The 24,354-nt window shown below is 39.3% G+C and overlaps 1 protein-coding gene across 1 annotated transcript in view; it reads left to right on the top strand.

Annotated features, from left to right (window-relative positions):
* Nucleotides 1-14,299, top strand: part of Sema1a (semaphorin 1a) — an 828,612-nt gene extending 814,313 nt beyond the window's left edge. The window contains exon 15 of the mRNA XM_067146885.2: nucleotides 7,583-14,299. Within this exon, the coding sequence (XP_067002986.1) occupies nucleotides 7,583-7,901 (319 nt within the window). The 3' untranslated portion in view covers nucleotides 7,902-14,299. The remainder of the gene's footprint in view (nucleotides 1-7,582) is intronic.
* The last annotated feature ends 10,055 nt before the right edge of the window (nucleotides 14,300-24,354 follow it).

Below are 24,354 nucleotides of genomic sequence, written 5' to 3'. Positions count from 1 at the left end.
CTTACTTACTTACTTACTTACTTACTTACTTACTTACTTACTTACTTACTTACTTACTTACTTACTTACTTACTTACTTACTTACTTACTTACTTACTTACTTACTTACTTACTTACTTACTTACTTACTTACTTACTTACTTACTTACTTACTTACTTACTTACTTACTTACTTACTTACTTACTTACTTACTTACTTACTTACTTACTTACTTACTTACTTACTTACTTACTTACTTACTTACTTACTTACTTACTTACTTACTTACTTACTTACTTACTTACTTACTTACTTACTTACTTACTTACTTACTTACTTACTTACTTACTTACTTACTTACTTACTTACTTACTTACTTACTTACTTACTTACTTACTTACTTACTTACTTACTTACTCACTCACTCACTCACTCACTCACTCACTCACTCACTCACTCACTCACTCACTCACTCACTCACTCACTCACTCACTCACTCACTCACTCACTCACTCACTCACTCACTCACTCACTCACTCACTCACTCACTCACTCACTCACTCACTCACTCACTCACTCACTCACTCACTCACTCACTCACTCACTCACTCACTCACTCACTCACTCACTCACTCACTCACTCACTCACTCACTCACTCACTCACTCACTCACTCACTCACTCACTCACTCACTCACTCACTCACTCACTCACTCACTCACTCACTCACTCACTCACTCACTCACTCACTCACTCACTCACTCACTCACTCACTCACTCACTCACTCACTCACTCACTCACTCACTCACTCACTCACTCACTCACTCACTCACTCACTCACTCACTCACTCACTCACTCACTCACTCACTCACTCACTCACTCACTCACTCACTCACTCACTCACTCACTCACTCACTCACTCACTCACTCACTCACTCACTCACTCACTCACTCACTCACTCACTCACTCACTCACTCACTCACTCACTCACTCACTCACTCACTCACTCACTCACTCACTCACTCACTCACTCACTCACTCACTCACTCACTCACTCACTCACTCACTCACTCACTCACTCACACTCACTCACTCACTCACTCACTCACTCACTCACTCACTCACTCACTCACTCACTCACTCACTCACTCACTCACTCACTCACTCACTCACTCACTCACTCACTCACTCACTCACTCACTCACTCACTCACTCACTCACTCACTCACTCACTCACTCACTCACTCACTCACTCACTCACTCACTCACTCACTCACTCACTCACTCACTCACTCACTCACTCACTCACTCACTCACTCACTCACTCACTCACTCACTCACTCACTCACTCACTCACTCACTCACTCACTCACTCACTCACTCACTCACTCACTCACTCACTCACTCACTCACTCACTCACTCACTCACTCACTCACTCACTCACTCACTCACTCACTCACTCACTCACTCACTCACTCACTCACTCACTCACTCACTCACTCACTCACTCACTCACTCACTCACTCACTCACTCACTCACTCACTCACTCACTCACTCACTCACTCACTCACTCACTCACTCACTCACTCACTCACTCACTCACTCACTCACTCACTCACTCACTCACTCACTCACTCACTCACTCACTCACTCACTCACTCACTCACTCACTCACTCACTCACTCACTCACTCACTCACTCACTCACTCACTCACTCACTCACTCACTCACTCACTCACTCACTCACTCACTCACTCACTCACTCACTCACTCACTCACTCACTCACTCACTCACTCACTCACTCACTCACTCACTCACTCACTCACTCACTCACTCACTCACTCACTCACTCACTCACTCACTCACTCACTCACTCACTCACTCACTCACTCACTCACTCACTCACTCACTCACTCACTCACTCACTCACTCACTCACTCACTCACTCACTCACTCACTCACTCACTCACTCACTCACTCACTCACTCACTCACTCACTCACTCACTCACTCACTCACTCACTCACTCACTCACTCACTCACTCACTCACTCACTCACTCACTCACTCACTCACTCACTCACTCACTCACTCACTCACTCACTCACTCACTCACTCACTCACTCACTCACTCACTCACTCACTCACTCACTCACTCACTCACTCACTCACTCACTCACTCACTCACTCACTCACTCACTCACTCACTCACTCACTCACTCACTCACTCACTCACTCACTCACTCACTCACTCACTCACTCACTCACTCACTCACTCACTCACTCACTCACTCACTCACTCACTCACTCACTCACTCACTCACTCACTCACTCACTCACTCACTCACTCACTCACTCACTCACTCACTCACTCACTCACTCACTCACTCACTCACTCACTCACTCACTCACTCACTCACTCACTCACTCACTCACTCACTCACTCACTCACTCACTCACTTTAAAGGAGGATAATGCTGGAAAAAGAGGACATAAAAATCCTCCATTAAGAACCTGAATTTAGACATTTATTCTATTTTTCACATATGTAAAATTAATCCATTTTCCTATTATACAGTAAATTTTTACAAAATTTAAACAATGAAACTAATTTTACATGCCTTGTTGGTACTTTTCTGATGAATCAGTTGCCTTCAGGAGTTTTGGCATGTGTAACGTATAGTAATGAAGATATACACATGTAAATTCCTTTAGATTATATTAAACCATTAAGAGGATTTTCACAGATTCTACTTTGAAATGGTTTTTATTATCAGTCCATTGCACTGAGATCAATGAAAATACTCTTTCTACATTTGCATCGTACCCTAGTATAGAAAAAACAGTATTCTGCAAGTTTTAATAACTCTGAACTACAACTGACTTACGTGAACTGAAATACTTTGCCCAATTGTAACTATAAGTAACTTGTTAAATTCAGGGTCATTACGACTCTCATTCAGGAATTGTTTGAAACTGCATAACTAATCAAAATATTTCACATCATCAGTTTCAAAGGTTTTAGGCTTAGCTTGTAAATACAGAATATATTTTTCAGCATCACAATAATCAATATGACTTTTCAGCACCATCCATTTAAAACAGGCTTCCTTCAAATCCCGGTTATCTTCTCTAGAGTACAAGGCATGAATAGAATGTTCATACTGTATGTACTGTATATCCATAATCATGTTTCTGTATATATATACAATATCGATGATGCCATCGCGTAACAAAGAATACTTGTAAAAACGAAGTGGCAAAACATATTAACCCAAAATAAGGAGATTCACTAAAAAAAAAGGGTGACATTAGTTTTTTATTAAAAATCCTCCCAGACTCTGGACAATGGTCTAATAAAGGAGGACATGTCTGGATAAAAGAGGACATCTTGTCACTCTACATACATAAATGATGGACCATTGGGCATATTTCATGTGCAGTGAATTTCATATTGATCAATATTGACAGCTATCTTGATTTTAAAGTGTTTTCTCCTCATATTTTTAGAGGTATATCTGAAGAAAGGCCACCAACTTGGAGTGAAGTAGAATCAGCCTAAAAGTATGCGCAATGAACGAGCTACTGGTTTTGATGAACTAAGTGCAGACATGATTAAAGCTGCTGGCCCACAAGGAATTCAGTGGCTATACAGTGTGATTTGCTATACAGTGTGATAAGGGCAATATGGAAGGATAAAATAATACCACATGACTGGAAAAAAGGGAGTTATAGTTCCCCTGTTCAAGAAAGGAAGTCGAGAAAAGTCACATGGTTTAAAAATATTTGAAAAGATTCTTGAGAAAAGATTAAGGAAAATTATTGAAGCCCAACTGCAAGGAGAACAATGTGGATTTAGGAAAGATAGATCAACCATAGACCTCATATTCACTCTGAAAATGATATTAGAAAAGCACTGGGAGAAAGATCGTAACTTGACATTCGTGTTTCTAGACATAGAAAAAGCATTTGATAGCGTCCCTAGAATAACTATATGGGAGTGTCTTAAAAAGGAAAATGTTTCTTTGGAACTCATTCAGAGAATAAAAATGCTTTATGATGACTGCTACAGCTGTGTTCAAGTAGGAAATGGATATTCAGATTGTTTCCAGACCCTTACAAGGAGACATCAGCAATGGTTAAGTCGCTGATCACGATGAAACTTGGAAAACACATTGAGGTACACGTAAAAATGATGTCAGCATCAATTTTGGGTGCCAACATTCATTAGGGCGTTAACTAAGGGGCCTAAAAGTTGCAACATTTCAAGTTCCGCGCGAACAGCGATGAATACCTGCTGGCCAATGCTTAGCTGGCACACTGTCTGCTTTGTGCCACACCTCTGCACCTCTCCCCTACACACCTTCGCCCCTCCTTCTGGTTTGCCACCGCACGTTTCCCTTCTCCCCGCGCCTGCCCGTCTGCTTAGCTGCATACTCTATCAGCTTTCCTCATATCTCTCCTTTGTAATTTCCACATTGTATTAGTCAGTTTACATTTTCTGAAATGTTCATGAAAACGCTTGCACTGGGCGAGTTGGCCGTGCGGTTAGAGGCACGTGGCTGTGAACTTGCATCCGAGAGATAGTGGGTTCAAATCCCACTGTCAGCAGCCCTGAAGATGGTTATCCGTGGTTTCCCATTTTCACACCAGAGAAATGCTGAGGCTGTACCTTAATTAAGGCCACGGCCGCTTCCTTCCAACTCCTAGGCCTTTCCTATCCCATCGTTACCATAAGACCTATCTGTGTCGGTGCGACGTAAAGCAATTAGCAAAAAAAAAAAAACAAGTACGGTGCCTGTTGTTAATTGTGTTTGTTTTCGGTTTTCTTTTCACTATTTTTTAACGTTTCGAATAGATCAAAGATTGTTTTTATTTACTATCAGTTATTGACGGGGAGTTTGCCCGATGTAATGTATACGGAGTCATTTATTGTGTTGCCTTGTATTTGTTGTTGTACCAGTTCGTACAATAGCCATGAAACTTTTTGCATATGTAACTGCCATTATACCCAGAAGACTGTAGTGTGATACTTTAATATCAGTACTTGTTGAATACATAGAACTTCGTCAGCTATAACGCAAAAGTACCGGTAAAGTAAGACTAAAGGTCTGCCTGTGATTACTGTATAATTATCTACTGCATATACAAATGCACATCTTTTTTATTTTTCAAAGCTTTTCTTATTACGTCAAACTTTACTACATTCCATGTCATACTCATATCAAAGTTGCCTATGCATTAAATTGATTTATATTCGACAACCATTGCTGCAATTGAAATGTGTTGTGTCTGTCACTGCAAAGCATAAATAAATCGTTCAGTACAAGCACAAATAAAAACGTTCTACCTACAGGCCTATTCCTTATACCAGAGTACGCAATACAGAAAATACCAGTAGTTTCAAACTCGGAGTTTATAATTGTTGTTGTTGTCGTCCGCAATGTCGTTTCATTATGACACAACTGATAGCGTACACAAAATGGGTGGGGGCAAGGGGACATAAAAAGAAGATCTGGACCTGTAACCAGGTTTTGATATCCCGAGGTACTGAATCTTATTACATTAATTGAGATCCTCTACCCGGGCATGTAATTTCTTTAAATAAAAAGGTATTTAACGTTGTTTAAAGGTGGGAGATTTATTTAGTGGTGGGTGATTTGATTTAATTAATTTCATATGTATGTCCACTCTATAGGACACTACCGACAGCTTTAAGGCGTTTTAGAAGTAAATAATAATTTAAGCGTAGGTAGGACGCAGTACCCCATCCCACGTTTGACCACGCCCGGTGGTACTTAACTCAGAGTTGTACCCACGAATGTGACAACTCACCGGAATTAGCAGGAATGAAAATATAATATTTGAATAAAATATGGGTATATTAGTTTAGGATATTTATTATCATTATGTGTGAAATGGAACGTTATTTAAAGGATTTCAGTAATTATAGCACGAAAAGAAGCAAAGTATAGAGCCGGTCCCGTTCAACAGCTAAGCAGCCGGCAAGCGCGGGGAGAAGGGAAACGTGCGGAGGTGAACCAGTTGGACTGGGGAGGGGAGGAGGTGCAGAAGCATGTCTCCAGGCAGGCAGTGTGCCAGCTTAGCATTGGCCAGCAGGTATTCATCACTGATCACATGGAACTTGAAATGTTGCAACTTTTAGGCCCCTTAGTGAACGCCCTAATGAATGTCGGCACCCAAAATTGACGCTGACATCTTTTTTACGTGAACCTCAATGTGTTTTCCAAGTTTCATCGAGATCGGTGACTTAACTATTGCTGATGTTCCCTTGTTAGAAGAGTGCAACCATTACTATTCATCACCATCATGGATGAAATCATAAAAGAAGTGAAGCAGAACACCAACATGGATCTGAAAGCATTTGCTTTTGCAGATGATATAGTTAACTGGGGAAATAGCAAGATGGAAGTCCAGGAAAGGCTGAATCTGGAATGAGCATCTGAAAAAATATGGACTGAAGTAAGTGCTACAAAAACTGCTGCAATGTCTGTTAATAGACAGAGAAGTACAGATATTATAATGCTGGAGGGTGTACAGTTAGAAACAGGAAACCATTATCAGTACCTTGGATGCATAATGTCAAGTGACAACCGAATACAGCTTGAATTAAATAACCGTATTCAGAAATCCAGTCAACTCTATCAGCAAGTTTGATATCTGCTCTTTAATAAACAAGTGCCATTAAGATCAAAACAAACTTTGTTTCGAACATGCTTTGTCCCTATATTGACTTGTGGGTTGGAAACATGTACAACTACCAAAAAAGATGACAGCAGACTTCAGGTTTCAGAAATGAAGTTTCTAAGAAGCATGCTTCAAAAGAATAAGAAAGACAAAGTAAGAAATGAGAAGATTAGAGAACAAACTGGAATAAATTAGTCCCTGAAGGAGATGATAATTAGGGCACATCTGTGGCGTCGTACGTATGACATAAAGGAGAATTGCAAAACAATGGTTGCATACTGAGATTACTGGAAAAAGATCTGTTGGAAGACCTAGGAGGAGATGGCTGGACCAAGTAAAGTAAGATATCACATCCAAAGGAATCAACTGGGATGAAGTCTTGAAGGAGCAGTGGTACATGAATAGACTAAAATGGAGAGCACTTAAAAACTACACCCGGGAAACTGGAGTAGAAACTTGATGATGATGATGATTTTTAGAGGTATTGTGCTTCAGTGTTTATTTTTTATATTTTACTAATTATGCTTTTGATGTAATGGCTCAGGATGATCTCACAATCGAGGTTGTAACTATGGAGAAAACATAGTTACATCATTTCTATACGTGTATTTAATAGGTGAAACTTTTCCTACTCCATTAATTATGAATTACACTGGACATACATTCATAGATATCTTTTGTGTTGTTTTGTGATATAATGTCCACCCTCTGATTACTTCCCACATGTTCAGGAACACTCTGTGTAATGAAGACTTAAAAAGGCTCAGCCATATTGAATGACCCTCACATAATAAAGTATATTGATATTTACAATGTGTAATTCAACTTATTGCTAGAAAGATTTCAGTGTAGTCAATGGCTCTTCCAATGTACTTATTTCATTATTTTCAGTCGATTGGCTCCAGAACCAAAGTTACTGCCACAGGAAGAGGTGACATATGCTGAGCCAGTGTTGGTGCCGGCTCCAGGTCCAAATAAGCTGAACTCTCCAAAAAGTACTCTAAGAAAACCCCACAATGCCGAGACCTTGTTCCAATTCTCCGACAACTACACGCCGCCCCCACGAGACCCATATGCTCATCAACGCGGGCGGGACAACTTTGGCACGCTACGTTCTCAGCAGGGTGATGGCTACCGTGGTGTTCGTGCTCCGGGTGTAGCTGCTGATGGTTTCGGCACAACGCGTAGTGTGAAGAAGGTGTATCTCTGAGAGGCAGGGGAGGAAGGGAGGGGGCACCGCAGCCTGACGCGGCCTCCGCGCCGCGCCGGGGGGGCGAGGCACAGGCAGGCGGGGGGTGGCGCCGGAACCCACCCTCTTGCCACTGCCACGCCCCCTTCCAGCTCGTCTTCATCGCCCTCGCCACCTTCCTCCTCCCCTTCTCCTCCTCTAGTCTCCATGCATTCCGTGACAGTGAACGGCAGCCCTCCGCCACCATGCAGTTATATTTACAGGACTTAGCATCGTCTAGCCTGGTGCTAGGTTGAGTGTGCAGTAATGTTGGGATACCGATGTTTTTAAACATCAACAAAATACAATGCTTTTCGACTTCTTCAGCCTCTTTGGGTTATTCAGTTGGTTTATTGTGGGTGCTGAACTGTTCTAAGCTAGTGATGAAAATATGGATATCATTTTTACGTACAACATCCCGAGGAGAAAGTTGAATAAACATTTCTATCAGTTGTATGCGTCATTTGCTGAGAGGTGCTAGTTGCATTTTGGCTGAAACAAATATTATACTGTTAATATGTTGTTGGAATTTTTTTCCCCAACAAACCATGGATACCAACAATTTTTAATTGTGTAATTATTATTTACTTAGTTAAAGTGAAGAGTAGGTCGTATTGATATTAAAACCAAAAGTATAGGGAAAAACAGTACCATTTTGCGATTTGTATTTATTGTGAGATTTATAGTTTGCATTGTTGCAACCTCACAGTTATAGAAATGTAGGTTAAAAGAACTACTCATGATGGTGGTATTTTCAAAAAGGAACTGAAACTTAAACACTGATGTGCACCATATTTTTCAAAGCCTTGGACTACAGAGAAGAAGTGGTGCTGACATTTCCAAGTGAAGTATTTTTACCGTCAAAACACTTGACAGGATAGTGCCACTTAAAATAGAGGCATTCATTGAGCAAAATGGTTATAAATTAATATATATCTTCTTGAAATGCTTCTGTCTTCAAGTGAACGCCTCTTCATGTGATTTTTTTTTTTGGAAAGTAAGTTATTTGTTTCCTGATTTTTCATGAACGCTGTACACCATATAAGGGATAATTATTTTTCTTTTAGAAAAGTGACCTGTTGTTCTCTTTTTGGTAGGTTATAGTGATTGGATCTGTGACAGATGTGAATATTCCGTGCAGCTTACTTTTACTGATGTGTATATACCGTATATATTATTGAAATATAGTCGCAGTTCTTGTTGATGTCAGCGTGTGTGCATGAGTTTTCAAATTTTCATTTTATTCATTATGAATTGCAGGCAGCTGGTAGTGTTGTGAGAAATAAGACAACATTAAGACTGAAAGATGTCCATGTTCCATGTTTTTGAACTACAAGAGTTAATTACAGTGGTTGATATTGCTTTCTATATAGTAGATACTTATTTTGTGGAGAGAAAGCAGTACAAATTTCACTAAGAGGCAAAAAAAATTAGAAAGACCTTAGGAAGGAAATTTTGTTGATTATTTTTTCCCTACATTTATTAAAAAGTCTGGAATGATGCTGTGTAGTTATATGCTACATATTTAATTTTTAATGTATATATGTATTTTGGTAGTGATGTGAGATAGAAAGAGTTAGCTTTTTTAAATTATTATTTTAATTTACTCGTGCTTAAAACCAAAGATTGTTACTAATAATAACCCCAGTTTTCACATTAGTGAGGTAGATCTGATCAGCAACAAGAAGATAGGAAATATTGAAGATTATTGTTACACGCTCGATCTTAGAAGCATGAGAATCATTTTTAGATTTGAGTGCTTCTGGTTCACATTGTTTGCAATGTTATACAAATGCATTGTGGGTCTAATAAATGTTGAAAAATAGAAGGACTTGAGCAAGGAAAGAGTGGAATATGCTATTTGTAACTTAAAAGTTTCATACTGTTGAACTGTTTGCTCCCTGCAAGTGTGGTAAAAAGAAATACAGTGAATTTTATTAAATGGAATACAGTCATGATATGATGAAAGTAAAGTGACAGTAAAACAAGAAAATTACTTTTGTTGAGTCTATTTATAATACTTAAGTTTAGATAAAAGCTGTCCAGTATTCCTTACGCCCTTTGTATATTGGATGAAAAGAAAGTCCATGATTAGAATCATGATTCAGAAACTTTAATATACTTCTACATGGTGATAATAAAAGTGAGACAGTTAAGAAGAACTGATTTGGTCTGTTGCCGTTAGTGATTGAAGTGGTCAATTCTTAATACTGTATTTGATTTCATTTAGCTTTGCATTGTGCTCAAAGTTAATCCTTCATTTGTATACTTCTAATATTTCCTATAAAAAATATATTAAGCTGATGTGTGTTATTACTGAAAATTTTGTTAGTAATATCTGACATTTATTGTATATACCATATTTCAATATTTTTAGAATTGCCTAGGATTCACAAAAGAACAAAATAAGGTGTTAGTTGATTTTTCTCTGTGTTAGAGATTATTTTACACAGTGGGGTTGAAAAAATTAAAGAATGTATAAATAAACAAATAAATAAATAAATGAAATGTTTTTAAATATTATGCTTCTTCCTAAATGCAGGGCCAGCTAAGCTATTTTGTACTGTAAAATATGAATTTTATAATATGAAAATGTAAGCAGAAAAGTATCCATGAGATGTAGACACATGTTCTCCTCATTTGTCACTGAAACTAGGTGAGCAGTACTAAAATTGTTAAATGGAAAGTACCAGAAAATATTATCTCCTGATTCCTACCCTTTCTCTCCCTCCTCCTATCCCAAACCCTCCCATCACCACTACATTGCAAGGTTGTAAAGAACGTACCATGTGCAATTATTATTAATACCATTGTTCTGATATACATTAAGTCTGAAGAATTTTAAAAGTTTTGAGCCATGTCTGTGCAGCATGCCTTGTAAAATAAAAAGAAAGTATATTTTTCTTTAGAGGGATAGAAATGATTTCTCTCTTCAGAATGATCTTGGAGTTGCCTTTAGTGAAAAAATGATAGTGATAAGTAATTTATATGACTTTGGATGTTTAGTCATATCATTGTTAGATCATTAGGTCATAAATGACAGGGCTATAAGTTATAGCTGCAAATAGACTGTTTAGTTGATTGGTTTTTCCAAGACATGTTATTCAGACATGACAGACAGAGGATCATCAACATAATGTTGTCACTATAATACACACATCACATTATTCTACTAGCAACTCTCTTGCAATTTAGAGTAGATTTTTTGAAGTTTTTTTTTTCCAAACATAAGACTTTCAGAGGGAAGTATATTGTAATAACTATTAAGTCTTCTGCAACTATGTACATTAATGTATATGCCAACTACATTATTAAGAGTGAAGGCAGTTTTATTTTTGCCAGTCATAATTCACCACATCTTTTTACCTATGGATTCTTATGTGTGAAACTAAGAAAACATTAAAATGAAAGCACTTTTCTAGAGAGTTGATGATCTTATCACCTATTCCAGCAGTCAAAAAAAAAAAAGTAAAACAAAAAAGAAAAATCCTAGAATAGCAGCATCCAACAGGGGAATACATTGCAGTATAGAGGCAGAAATTGTTTAAGTTTGTACAGATATTTTTCATTTCAAGTATATGAACTGTACGGTCAGGCAACAGAATTATTGCTGCATTGATATAGATTTATAAAATCATATCTGCAATCAGACTTAACAAGAGTAAGAGAAATGAAGCAGAAAGAAGAAATATTGTGTTCAGTAATTTTATTTAAAAGCCATCAATAGGGTTTTTGCCCTACTTGGACAACTTCTTGGGAAATTGATGATAATTTTTTTTAAATGGTATTTAAAGTTAAATTAATTCCTTGTTATTTATCAATATGTTTTGAAGTTTGTTGCAAAATTTTTGGATGGACAATCTCCAAACTAAAAATGTTTTCATTTTGTTGCTTTATGTACTTTCATCCTAACAGTGCTTCTTTCTAAGATTGTGAGTTACATTTAATCATTCACAGTCACAGGATTATAGGTGTAATTTATCTTCCAAGTCATTAGCCAACATTTGAACAGCATTCAGTGCTTAAACTCTCGATTATCCATGGTAATCAGGAGTAGACTTTTTTTTTTGCTAGTTGTTTTACGTCGCACCGACACAGATAGGTCTTATGGCGATGATGGGACAGGAAAGGGCTAGGAGTGGGAAGGAAGCGGCCATGGCCTTAATTAAGGCCTGGTGTGAAAAATGGGAAACCACGGAAAACCATTTTCAGGGCTGCCAACAGTGGGGTTTGAACCTACTATCTCCCAAATACTGGATACTGGCCGCACTTAAGCGACTGCAGCTATCAAGCTCGGTAATCAGGAGTAGAGAAACACTGGATATTCTGCAAATGAGGTATTAATTTTGTGTGGCTATTTCTAGCCGGGTGCAGCCCTTATAAGGCAGACCCTCCGATAAGGATGGGTGGCATCTTCGAAATGTAGAAAACTGCGTGTTATTGTGGTGGAGGATAGTGTTTTGTGTGGTGCGTGAGTTGCAGGGATGTTGGGGACAGCAGAAGTACCCAGTTCAAGAGTCAAGGGAATTAACGATTTAAGGTTAAAATCTCCGACCCGGCCGGGAATTGAACTCGGGACCCTGTGGACCAAAGGCCAGCATTCAGACCATTTAGCCATGGAGCGGGACTGCAAATGAGATTAAATAAATATTTACAATGCAATCTGATACATTAGAATACTATGGAGTTAAATGAACTTTATACAGAGTATATCTAATGGTTGTTTAAACGGGGGAAGCTCCGTGGCTCAGGCGGCAGCACGTCAGCCTCTCACTACTGGGTTCCATGGTTCAAATCCCGGTCACTCCATGTGAGATTTGTGCTGGGCAAAGCAGAGGCAGAACAGGTTTTTCTCCAGGTTCTCCAGTTTTCCCTGTCATCTTTTATTCCAGCAACACTCTCCAATATCATTTCATTTCATCTGTCAGTCATTAATCATTGCCCCAGAGGAGTGCGACAGACTTTGGCAGCCGGCACTGTTCCTATCCTCACCGCTATATGGGGCTTCATTCATTCCATTCCTGACCCAGTCAAATGACTGGCAACAGGCTGTGGATTTTCAGTTTTCATATGTAATGGTTGTTTAAACCTTGTTAGCCAACCGGATGATGCATTATATTCACCTTTAATCCCCAAGATTTTGGAAAGAAAAAAAATAGACCTGTTTGGTGCATATTTTGCCAGATATCTACGAGCTTTCTGCTCTTTTCTGTTGAAAATATTCGAACGTGACAAGTAAGTTTCTTCATTGTTTTCCACAGACTGAGTAGCTCAGATGGTAGAGTACTGGCATTTTGAGCTCAAGTTGGTAGGTTTAAACCCATCTCAGTCCAATGGTATTTGAAGGTGCTCAAGTATGCTAGGCTTGTGTCATTATATTTACTGGCACATACTGGTGAGACGAAATTCTGGCACCTCGGTGTCTCCAGAAACCATAAAAGTAGATAGTGGGACTTAAATCAAATATTATTATTATTATTATTATTATTATTATTATTATTATTATTATTATTATTATTATTATTATTATTATTATTATTATTATTATTATTATTATTAGAAACTTTTTGGTCATTCTTTTTCTCTTCCTTGTATATTTGTTTATTTGGGGACAGATATTACTCATCTGCTTCATTTCTCTTGGTGAAAATAGTGATTTATTTTCTATACAATATTTATTTTAAAAATATTAAAGTGGCACAATGTTAAGAGAATACTAGGCCTACCATTTATTATATAACCTTAAAATGAGGGCTTTGAAATTATTTTTTCAGCTTTAAAATAAAAGCTGACATTGTTTAGTCTCATCTTGGACTTCTGTGCCTGTAGAATTCTGATAAGGAATTTGATCTTTTGTATTATAAATAGTGAATGTGAAATGATAAAAATTTAGGCACAGTGTGATAACTCAACATGTTCAAGTGATAAGGCCCGTCATCTTAATGTGCAAAGCATTACAGATCTCATTTACTATTTAGACATTTTTGGAAGTAAATACAGGACATTTCAAGATGTAGAGAGCTAAAATGCAAAGTCATTTTGTATATGTGCAAATCATAACAGTCCAGTGAATTATTTGCAGGAGCAGGATGATGAATTAGGGAAGAAAAATGTAGTGTTGGACATTGTGCGGTTCTCAAGTAGTTTCTGTTGAGTGCCATGACTGCATTTAGTGCCATCTGTTGATCTATTTTGAAAATATGCTGATGTGATTGTGTATCCAATCACCCTAGTATTGATTCTGTTTCAATAAATGTTAATATGAACTATTATATATAACATATATTAACTGCCTATGTAATTGCAGTGTCATCTGTACAATTTTCTTTTGTAAACATAATGTACTGAACCAATAATTAACAATAAAAAGAATTTGATTAGGTAAATGTCAGTAATTATTATTTGGTAACACAGTACTGTCTTCTTCTTATCGAGCGAGTTATTGCATGGTTTGTGTCACATAGCCGTTAGCTTGCATTAGGCAGATAGTGGGTTCAAATCACACTATCGGCAGCCCTGAAGGTGGTTTTCCATGGTTTCCTATTTTCACACCAGGCAAATACAAAACCTTAATTAAGGCCATAGGCACTTCCTTCCCTCTCCTAGCCCTTTTCTATCCCATTATTGCCATAAGACCTGTTTGTGTTGGTGTGACATAAAGCAAATTTAAAAAAAATTGTCTTTGTCTTCCATTTCTTCTGCCACCCTTGTCTAGGAAGCTCTTGGGTCAGGTAGGGGATCAGTGACCTCCATCAACATACTTTTATCCTGAGTTTAAAGACAAGAGTTTTTTACAGCATGGAAATAACTGTTTTATTTTTTATTTTTTTATGAGGTCAAGTCAATAAATTCCCAGACTGTTCTGTGTACTTCAGATATTATTGGCCCCCATCACGTTCAAAACAGCCCCCTTTCAAGGCTAGCCTTTGCTAGCAAAACCTAGTGTTTACAGTGCACTATGTCTTCCAGTATAGGCTAAAGCAATTTTGTTACTTTCATTTACCTGTCTCAGTCTTATCCTTAGCTTTGACAATATGAAAGTGACTGAGGTATGAGCAATGGTAGTAATACCATTCCTTATGCAGCCAGTCCCTGCTATGACTGGTGTGAAAATGTTGCTCATAGGGTTGGTTGGTGCATGCATTTCAGTGGGCTTGGCATACTGATATGAAATAGCAACTTTTGGCTCAGTGAAGAAACCAATGGGAAACTACCTCATTCCTCATTTCCATAGTATGCTTCTTCAGTTATGCCTAGACCATCTTTGACAGCTAATGGTGGAGCTGTTGAGGATGCAACCAGCCTTAGGGATGAAGACTGAACATACATACTGTACATGGGGACCAGTGGTACTACTACGATTTGAAGCTTTCCAGAAAATTATTTTCTGGCAGGGTGTTCAAAATGGACTGCTATTCAGTTTGAAATTCCTCCACTGTCCAAAATCTTTTCCCCTTGACCTGTATTTTCAGTTTTGTAAATAGGAAGAAGTCACAGAGTGTAAAGCCAGACAAATGGCAAGGTGTGGTATCAGGTTCATGTTGCTCTTGGCCAGGCTGAGTGGCTCAGACGGTTGAGGGGCTGACCTTCTGACCACAACTAGGCAGGTTCAATACTAGCTCAGTCCAGTGGTTTTTGAAGGTACTCAAATGCGTCAGCCTTGTGTAGGTAGATTTACTGGCACGTAAAAGAACTCCCACGGGACTAAATTCTGGCACCTCATCGTCTCTGAAAAGCGTAAAAGTAGTTAGTGGAACTTAAAGTCATTAACAATATTATTTGTTGCTCTTGGCTGAAAACTGTTGAGCAAATAGGCCGGTACATTATCACGGTGAATGAACCAATGGTGTTTCTCCACTGATCAGATAGCTTCTTCCTGTAGACGAATCAAAATTTTGATTTAGAATGCAACATTGACCATCTTTTGTCTTATATGACTGTCTTTTTACTGTCATTTCTAGTGTTCAAGTGGACACTGGGCGACCAGGTTGCACATTATCATCAAACAATGTTCTGCCCACTTAAAACAGAAAAACCACTCTAAAGACCACTGCAGATCAGGCAACATATATTTTCTAAATTTTCTTGAGCTATTACGGTACCTATATTAAATAATAAGGTATGAACATGCGCACAGCATATGCTATAATATGCTGTTTTGCTGTGATACATTTCTAAAGATGGCCAAGAGAAGATAATTATGCAGAAGTATTCTTATTGCTTATATTGACTCTAAAAGTGCAGAAGAAGCACAGATTGAAGTATAAAATTACAAAATTGGATTTAATTAATGGGGTTTTATAGAATATGTATACATTGTGCTGATGTAAACTTACATGAATTTGTTCTTCACCATTTCTACAATTAAAATCAACATAATAATTAAACAATTCCTAAAAATAATTGTTATTTAAGTACACTTTATGTTCAGCACCACCAAATAAAAGAAAATCCAAATTTGCAGCCATTATTGCCCAAATCAATTTAATTAGATCCTTGTAGTCAGTGTCGTTAATTTGCTTCAGAAAGGTATGACACTTCACTTCCTCTATTAAACTTTCCATGTTTAGATCACAAAATAAACTGGAAGCAGCAATACATGAAATTTTTCATGTGGTTGTATTCACAATTCCAATATAAATGGTCTGTTATTGGAAATGATTAAGGGCCAATGACTTTAGATGTTAGGCCCCTTTAAACAACAAGCAAAAAAAAAGGAAGGAAATTATTAATTTTCCAGCTAATTCATTCTTGGTTGTGAGCATTTTGCCCCAGTTTGCCAGTTTGGGATCATCAGTTCGTAACTAGCACACCTACCAAGATGCATAGCTAGTGCATATAGTGCAGACTGTTTAAACGTTTTCATTCCCAAAACATGAAAGGATGGGGCCCTCTCTCTGGCAGGTTGAACAAGAAGCAGAAGTGAAGGATGTGAAGTAAGAAGGAGATGGGATTTGGGTTTTTCAGTCTATGGACGAACTGTTTTATTACATCAAATGGTTTATAATAGAAAGTATTTTAAAAGAAAGAAGAAAAAAGTTTTTTTTTTTTTTAATTTGGTTCCCTAGACCAAGGAATATTTGCTAAGAGACTACTTAGTCACCATCTAGGAAATCATAATTATTGCACAGAGGTTATATCTTGTGTACACGACCGCAAGAATCGATTCTCATAGGCGAGAGTATATTTACTCGCTAGCGCTACAATGGCGGATAAGGTAGTAGGGGAAGAGGCTCTGTGCGACAGCTGCAGGAAAGACATTGGAAAGAGCGAAAATGCTGTGCGATGTGAAGCTTGTAACAGATGGCATCATACGGACTGCAGTGGACTGTCGAAGGGAGAATGAGACATAATTAAAAGGAGACATTGCAAACTTACTTGGTTATATGTGGAATGCAAACCTATCGTCCTAAAGAAAGTGGAATCCAAAGGGAACCAGCTGGAGATTTTGAGAGAGATTAAAGGGAATGATGGAATTAATGCAAAGCGACATTGTGAAGAAAATACGTGAAGAAATAAAATCAACGATCCCGGTAGAAGTTAAAATAATGTATAACCGATCCAGTTTTTATGAAGGAGACTGTCACAATAGAGCAAGATGTTGAGAAACGACTGATTAATAATCTAAGTGCTAAGGAGATAGAGAAAGAGAAGCAGGGCGAGGTTCGTGGCTTCATAACAGTCATAGAGAGAAAATACACAGCAGATCACCAGCTCTCTTGAATGAAATATACCGCTCCCTCCTCTTGTTTTTTCAGTCGAAAGGGAAAATTATTAATACATAAAAAAGTATTACTTTTCCCTTACCGCATCCTCCTACCGCTCCCCTCCTCTTTTTTTATCAATCAAAAAGAGTAAAAAGGGTATGTAAAAACTTATGCGACATATCATATTAGGAGGTAAAAAGAAGAAGAAGACGACGCTACACCATGCTTTCTAGTTTAATAACGTAAGTATATCTGCACTAGAAAAAGGTAATATTAACGATAAATATTCTTCTAATCCTCTCTTTGCAAACTAGACTAGGAGAGCAACATCAGTTAGCTCTTTAATTGTATTTATAACAAAATTATGATTTGTAGCAAGATAGTGTGATGTCGAGAAGGGCAGCTAGCCTTAATCAACTGTGGTTAAGCCCCCCTGGTTATGTCCCGTCAAGACAATAGCAGAAAGGTTAGGATCGTTTCAAAATTTCCGCGCCTGCACATAGCTAAGTCCTATGAAGATAATAGCCATAGGGTTATATCGATCGTTCAAATTCCGCGTCAAAACAAGTGCACGTGGTTAGGACCTGTAAAGATAACAACAGTGAGGTTAGCCAGCAGCTGTCATCTTAACAGCTGTTCAAATTCCGTGGCCCCTTACATGGTTAAGGTGGTAGCAGTGAGGTTAGGGTCTGTCAAGATGGCAGCAGTCAGATTAGCTGTGTTCAATTGTTCAACAAGTACACGTGGTTTCGACCTGTCATCTTAACAGCTGTTACTTTTTCAAATTCCGTGGCCCCTTGCATGGTTAAGATGGCAGCAGTGAGTTAGGCGCTGTTAAGATGCTAACAGTGAGGTTAGCTCCGTTCATTTGTTTAAATTCAGCGCCCACGTGCTCAAAGGACCTGTCAAGATAGCAGGACAGCTGTCAAAAAGCATGTGGATTTTCAATTCCGCGCCCCCTACGTAGTCAAGGTGCAGCAGTGAGGTTAGGCTCTGTTAAGATTTTAGCAGTGAGGTTAGCCACATTTAATTGCTAAAAATCCACGACCCACCCACGTTCCTAAGGTAGCAGCGGTGAGGTTTGGCCTTGTTAAGATGGTAGCAGTGAGGTTAGAGACGTTCACTTGATTGAATTCCGCGCCCACGTTGTTAGGACCTGTCATATTGATAGCCGTCAAAAGCACGTGATTTTAAATTGCGCGCCACAACGTGCATAAGGTGGCAACAATGAGGTTAGGCCCTGTTAAGATAGTAGCACTGAGGTTAGCCACGTTTACTTGTTCAAATTCCGCGCCCATGTCATTAGGATCTGTCATCTTGACAGCTGTCAAAAGCACGTGGAATTTAAATTGGGCGCCCCTACGTGCATAAAGTGGCAACAATGAGGTTAGATCCTGTCAAGATGGCAGCACTGAGGTTAGCAGCGCCCACGTGCTTAAAAGATTGAGGTTAGTTTCCGTCAAGACGACAGCTGTCGAAAAGCACGTGTCCTTGTTTACAAACAATAGCAGGTGGTCGTGACGTCGCGGTCACGTGGTCTTGATGTCGTGGGGTCAATGACCTTGGCCGGTGGCAATGACCTTAGGCGGTGTCATTGACCTTGGCCGGGGTCAATGACCTTACGTGCTGACTCATGATCCAGAACCGGCGTTTCTCTGCTACTCTAACCTCACAGTCGCCATCTTGGAGGGACTGACCCCACAGAGCCTAGTTTTACAGGCATATGGCCTTGCCGACGTCGACAGTCGCCATCTTGTAGGGTCCTAACCTCACTTTTACGGATAGATGGCCTTGCGTAGTAGTGCAGTTGGGGATGCTCGCGATGACATCTTGAGTCGTAGGACAATATGGATTCGCTTAAGAGAGCAACCCTAACTTCATGGATGGGCCTAACCTAACTCTTACCGTCAGATGCCCTTCCCGACACCATTGTGTGTAGTTGGGCAATGCGGATCCGCGGATTTTACCAATGCCATGTTGAGAAGTAGGGCAATGGTGGATTCGCATAAGAGACTATGCCTAACCTCATGAAGGTGCCAAACTACACAGGGCCTAGTTATACGGTCAGATGCCATTTCCGTCGCCATTTTGGAGGAACCAAACTACACAGAGCACACTTTTACCGTCAGATGACCTTCCCGTAGCCATTTTGATTCCCCCACCAGAGAGGGCACAATTGACCTAACCTAGTTTTATGGACAGGTGCCCTTCACGACGTCATCTTGGAGGGGACTAACTACACAGGGCCTAGTTTTACGGTCAGATGCCCTTGCTGTCGCCAGTTTCGAGGAGCCTAACTATAGAGTCGCCATCTTGCGCCCAGTTTTACAGTCAGATGCCCTTCCCGACGTCATCTTGGAGGGGCCTATCTACACAGGGCCCAGTTCTAAGGTCAGATGTTCTTCCCGTCGCCATTTTGGAGGGCCTAACTAGACAGTCACCATCTTGACCCAGTTTTACTGTCAGACGCCCTTCCGTCGCAATTTTGGAGGGCCTAACTACACCGTCGCCATCTTGGCTCTGTTTTACGGACAGATGCCGTTATCGTTGCAATTTTGGAGTGGCCTAAGAACACAGGGCTCAGTTTTGCGGACAGATGCCCTTCCCGTCGCCATTTTGGCGGGGCATAACTACATAGTCGCCATATTGGGCCCATTTTTACGAATAGATGCCCTTCGCGTCGCCATTTTTGAAGGGGCCTTACGACCCAGTCGCCAACCTTGGTCCAGTTTTATGAACAAATGCCCTTCCCTCCTTACAGATGCCATTTTGAAGGGTCTAACTGCACAGTCGGTACCTTGGACCCAGTTTTACGGTCAAATGTCCTTCCCTCCTTCTCCTCACCTGGCCTAATCCCCCCTTATAGTAGTGACAGAGCTGTGATGTAATAAGCGCGGGTGATTTAATAATTCGGTTTTAGCATACAGCGATTATGTCGACATGGTTATACATGTTTAGACTTGTTCGTTATCAAGGTTACTCTCTAGTAATCTCAAGCCTTTGTAGATGGTATAAGTGTGAGTATTTTCTTTGTTCTCTGAGATACAGTGATAGAGTATAGAGCACATTGCTAAATTTAAATATCTTAGATTCAACGCTTGTCCAGGGTAGCGGAGTTGTATAATTGCTTTGACACGCCTTGCTTATCGGCTATGTATTTCTCATTCTTCTTAAACATGCTTAACATCTTACATTGTTGCCGATCTTCCCAACGTTATGCATTTAGATTTTACTGTGTTTTCTTAATACACGTTTTCCAACCAAACCTTGCCCTTTCATGTCCGCCTACCGTCACCTGTAGTAACAAACATAGGACTACTAGACACAAGTTGTCTAAACGTCAGGTTGCCAGATTAATAAGTACGCCTTGGTTCGAAATCACCTATCTAACCTAAAAGAAAATTTGTCTGTAGTCTGGGTACCAACTATGGTCACTCTCAGCTTTCGAACCAACTTCCTAACAAAATAGCTTTCGGAATGGCTTGCCAAACCATATCCACTATAGTGAATCTCAATTTTGGTCTACCCAAAAATAATAAGAACAAGCCGAACATCTTTGGCTACATCTCCAACGGGATACGAAAGCAGGCCAAAGTGTTATCGTGTCCTTAGTTGCGGCGCCAAAAATTACTATACCCTTCCAAAGGGTAAGGACCACCTAGGACGATGCCTCGATTTCCTGTCTGAAACATCCGGCTAAGTTCAAGTGGGTAGAGAGTGGGTGAGGTTGTCGTGGGTAGAAATAAAGCCGAAGTTCAAACTTATATCTAAGTATAATTACAGGAATAATGGAGTTTTGTGGAATGAGAAATACATTTAAGGGGTAAGATGGATTTATTACAGAAAATAAACGATCCAAACTAAATCGCCTGCAAAATAATGATCCGTATAATATGACATTATAAAATGAATAAAATGATTACAAATCAAACTAACTTGGAAAACGTTCGAAAAGATTTCAAAATTAAAAGAAACTAAAAACATCATATGAAATCAAAAATAATAACTCAAAGTTCTTGGGTTACATGGAGTCACGACGAAAACAATCTAAGTTTACGGAGTCAATCGGTTGTGATCATGCATCCGTTTATGGCGATGTCGAGTGACCTAACCACGATTGAATGTGCTTAACGTGAATTTACAATATGCAATCAAACACTAGTGAAGTTCAACTCTTCTTCTTCTTCTCCTTCTTGAAAGGTGTGGTTGGACTCATGTGTTCAACTATCTTATATAAGTACGGCAATGACATTCAAATAATATACACTGGAACAAGGTTGGTAAACTATAAGTTATCCAATAACACAAATTCTACAAGTGAAATCCGGTTCACAACAAAGATCTGGACAGAACTAGAAAAACCATCAGTCGTCAAAACAGCTTACGGGCTGTATCCCCAGTTTAGCAACAAGACAACCTAAATTTCAGCGCACCGGGCGAGTTGGCCGTGCGCGTAGAGGCGTGCGGCTGTGAGCTTGCATCCGGGAGATAGTAGGTTCGAATCCTAGTATCGGCAGCCCTGAAAATAGTTTTCCGTGGTTTCCCATTTTCACACCAGGCGAATGCTGGGGCTGTGCCTTAATTAAGGCCACGGCCACTTCCTTCCAACTCCTAGGCCTTTTCTATCCCATCGTCGCCATAAGACCTATCTGTGTCGATGCGACGTAAAGCCCCTAGCAAAAAAAATTCAGCGCATATCATAAATAAACAATCCTGATAATAAAAACAACGCAAAAATAAAACAATGCACAATAATAAGCGTAACACAACCTCCACAGTCGTCTCTGCATATCACGCCACCTGCTGGGCTAATAGCTGTAAATGTCAAAAGAACAAATCTACTCTCTAGACTTGGCTTGCTGCTTGGGAGCTGGTCATAGCTACGGAAGCGACCTTTCATTTCACGCCAGAGCTAATATTTCTCTAAACTGATTACATGACTCGCCAGCACGCTGATTCATCAACAGCCTCTCTCGTGGGCTCGTATGAACATGAACATATTACGGGGAAACTAACCTCATTATCAAATACACATATTATTCTCATTGCCTGACAAATCATTCACTGCCTCCATTCGCATTTCAATAATATCCATCCCCGTTCAAACATTGGGCTCACTCTAGCCTCTTATATTTAATACAACATTGTCAAACATGCACTCCACACGTGCCCTTAAATTCACTTATAAATCAGCTTGCATTTCATTCTCAACAAACGTGCACTATCATAAGCCCTTCAACAACAGGGCTGTAAAACGTGCAGTTGAGTTTCCCACAATAAGTGCCGTCTGGTAGATATTATCAAAATTGTAAGGACACGTTGTGAATTGCAATTACAACTAGAATTAGAACATACATCTTTCTTGGTGAAGTAATTAATTACATGGAACGGAGCATCTCTTTCATCAAAGCGAGAAGTTGGATACGTACAATGAAAGCAAACATTTATTTTTGTACAGAAGGCTGAGGATTTGGCCATTGATTTCACTCAAGCAATGTCTGTATTGAAATCAACCAAATTGTGCTTGTTTTTGGGGTTCACCGACTGATTGCGAAGCTTGTTAGTGTGTTTTTTACATAGGTGATTGTGTTGTCTTCCATGGCTGAGGTATTTTTATGACAATGTTTCCACTAAATTGTTAAGTTCATCATTGAAAAAGACGACAGCCATCTTGTTATAGTTTCTTGTTTGTCGTTGATTGTAAAATTTCTCCTTGACTTTTCGAAAGGTATATTATGTTAGTTAACAACATCTAGGTGTCCCTTATACTAACTAAGGAACGGTAGCCATATCTTGTTAGTATTCAAGCGTCATGTATTTCCAGTATGATATTCAACGTTGAAGTTAATTAGTCTCTGTTATTGGCGCCCAATACCAGCAATGTTATGTGCAGTTCCTGCAAAGTGTCGCTCAAGGAGAACGAGAATTATGTACAGTGTGACGGAAAGTGTAGTGAAACGTTCCATTTAAACTGTGCACGTGTTTCAAATGCTGTTTTTAAGGCAATGCTGTCAAATCCGGGAGACATTTTGTGGCATTGTAAACAATGCAAACATAGCCCAACTTCGTGTAAACCGTTTTCAATCTCTTTTCAGCAGAATAAAGTCAAAGCGGACAATACAAGCCTATGTGATGCTGTGAACAATATGCAGCAAATCCTGAAAGATGTCTGCAGCTCACTGGAGTTTCAGTCCAGAAAATTTGATGAACTGCTACAGCAAAACAGTGAACTTAAAAAGTGCATAGACCATTTAACCAACGAAGTGAACAACAGCAAGGCTGAAAATAGTGCTCTCAAAGAACAAAATAATCATTTGAAGGATCAAATCAATGATCTTGAACAGTATTCTAAGAATTATAATTTAGAAATCGCCGGCATACCAGTCTCTAAGGATGAGAATGTGTATGAGATCGTATCTCAAGTTGCAGGTGCAGTTGGAGTGGAAATTCAACCTGAACGGGACATTGAATATTGCCATCGACTCCCAGCTGCTACAGATAAGGATGGAAGGAAGAAGATTCCTCTCATAATTGCAAAATTCTATTCGCGTAAAACGAAAAACATGATCATGGACAAGAAAAGAAAACATGGGAAACTTCTCTGTGCAGATATTAAAGTCAGTGGGGACACAACTGTATATCTAAATGAACACCTAACAAAACAGAACCAAAATCTATATTGGCTAGCCAGAAGTATGAAGCACTCCATGAACTACAAATTCGCTTGG

Source organism: Anabrus simplex, chromosome 5, assembly GCF_040414725.1.
Source record: "Anabrus simplex isolate iqAnaSimp1 chromosome 5, ASM4041472v1, whole genome shotgun sequence".
In the NCBI taxonomy this organism is placed as follows: domain Eukaryota; kingdom Metazoa; phylum Arthropoda; class Insecta; order Orthoptera; family Tettigoniidae; genus Anabrus; species Anabrus simplex.
Note: the sequence above shows the minus strand (reverse complement) of the source record. Positions and strands in the feature narration are given on the sequence as shown.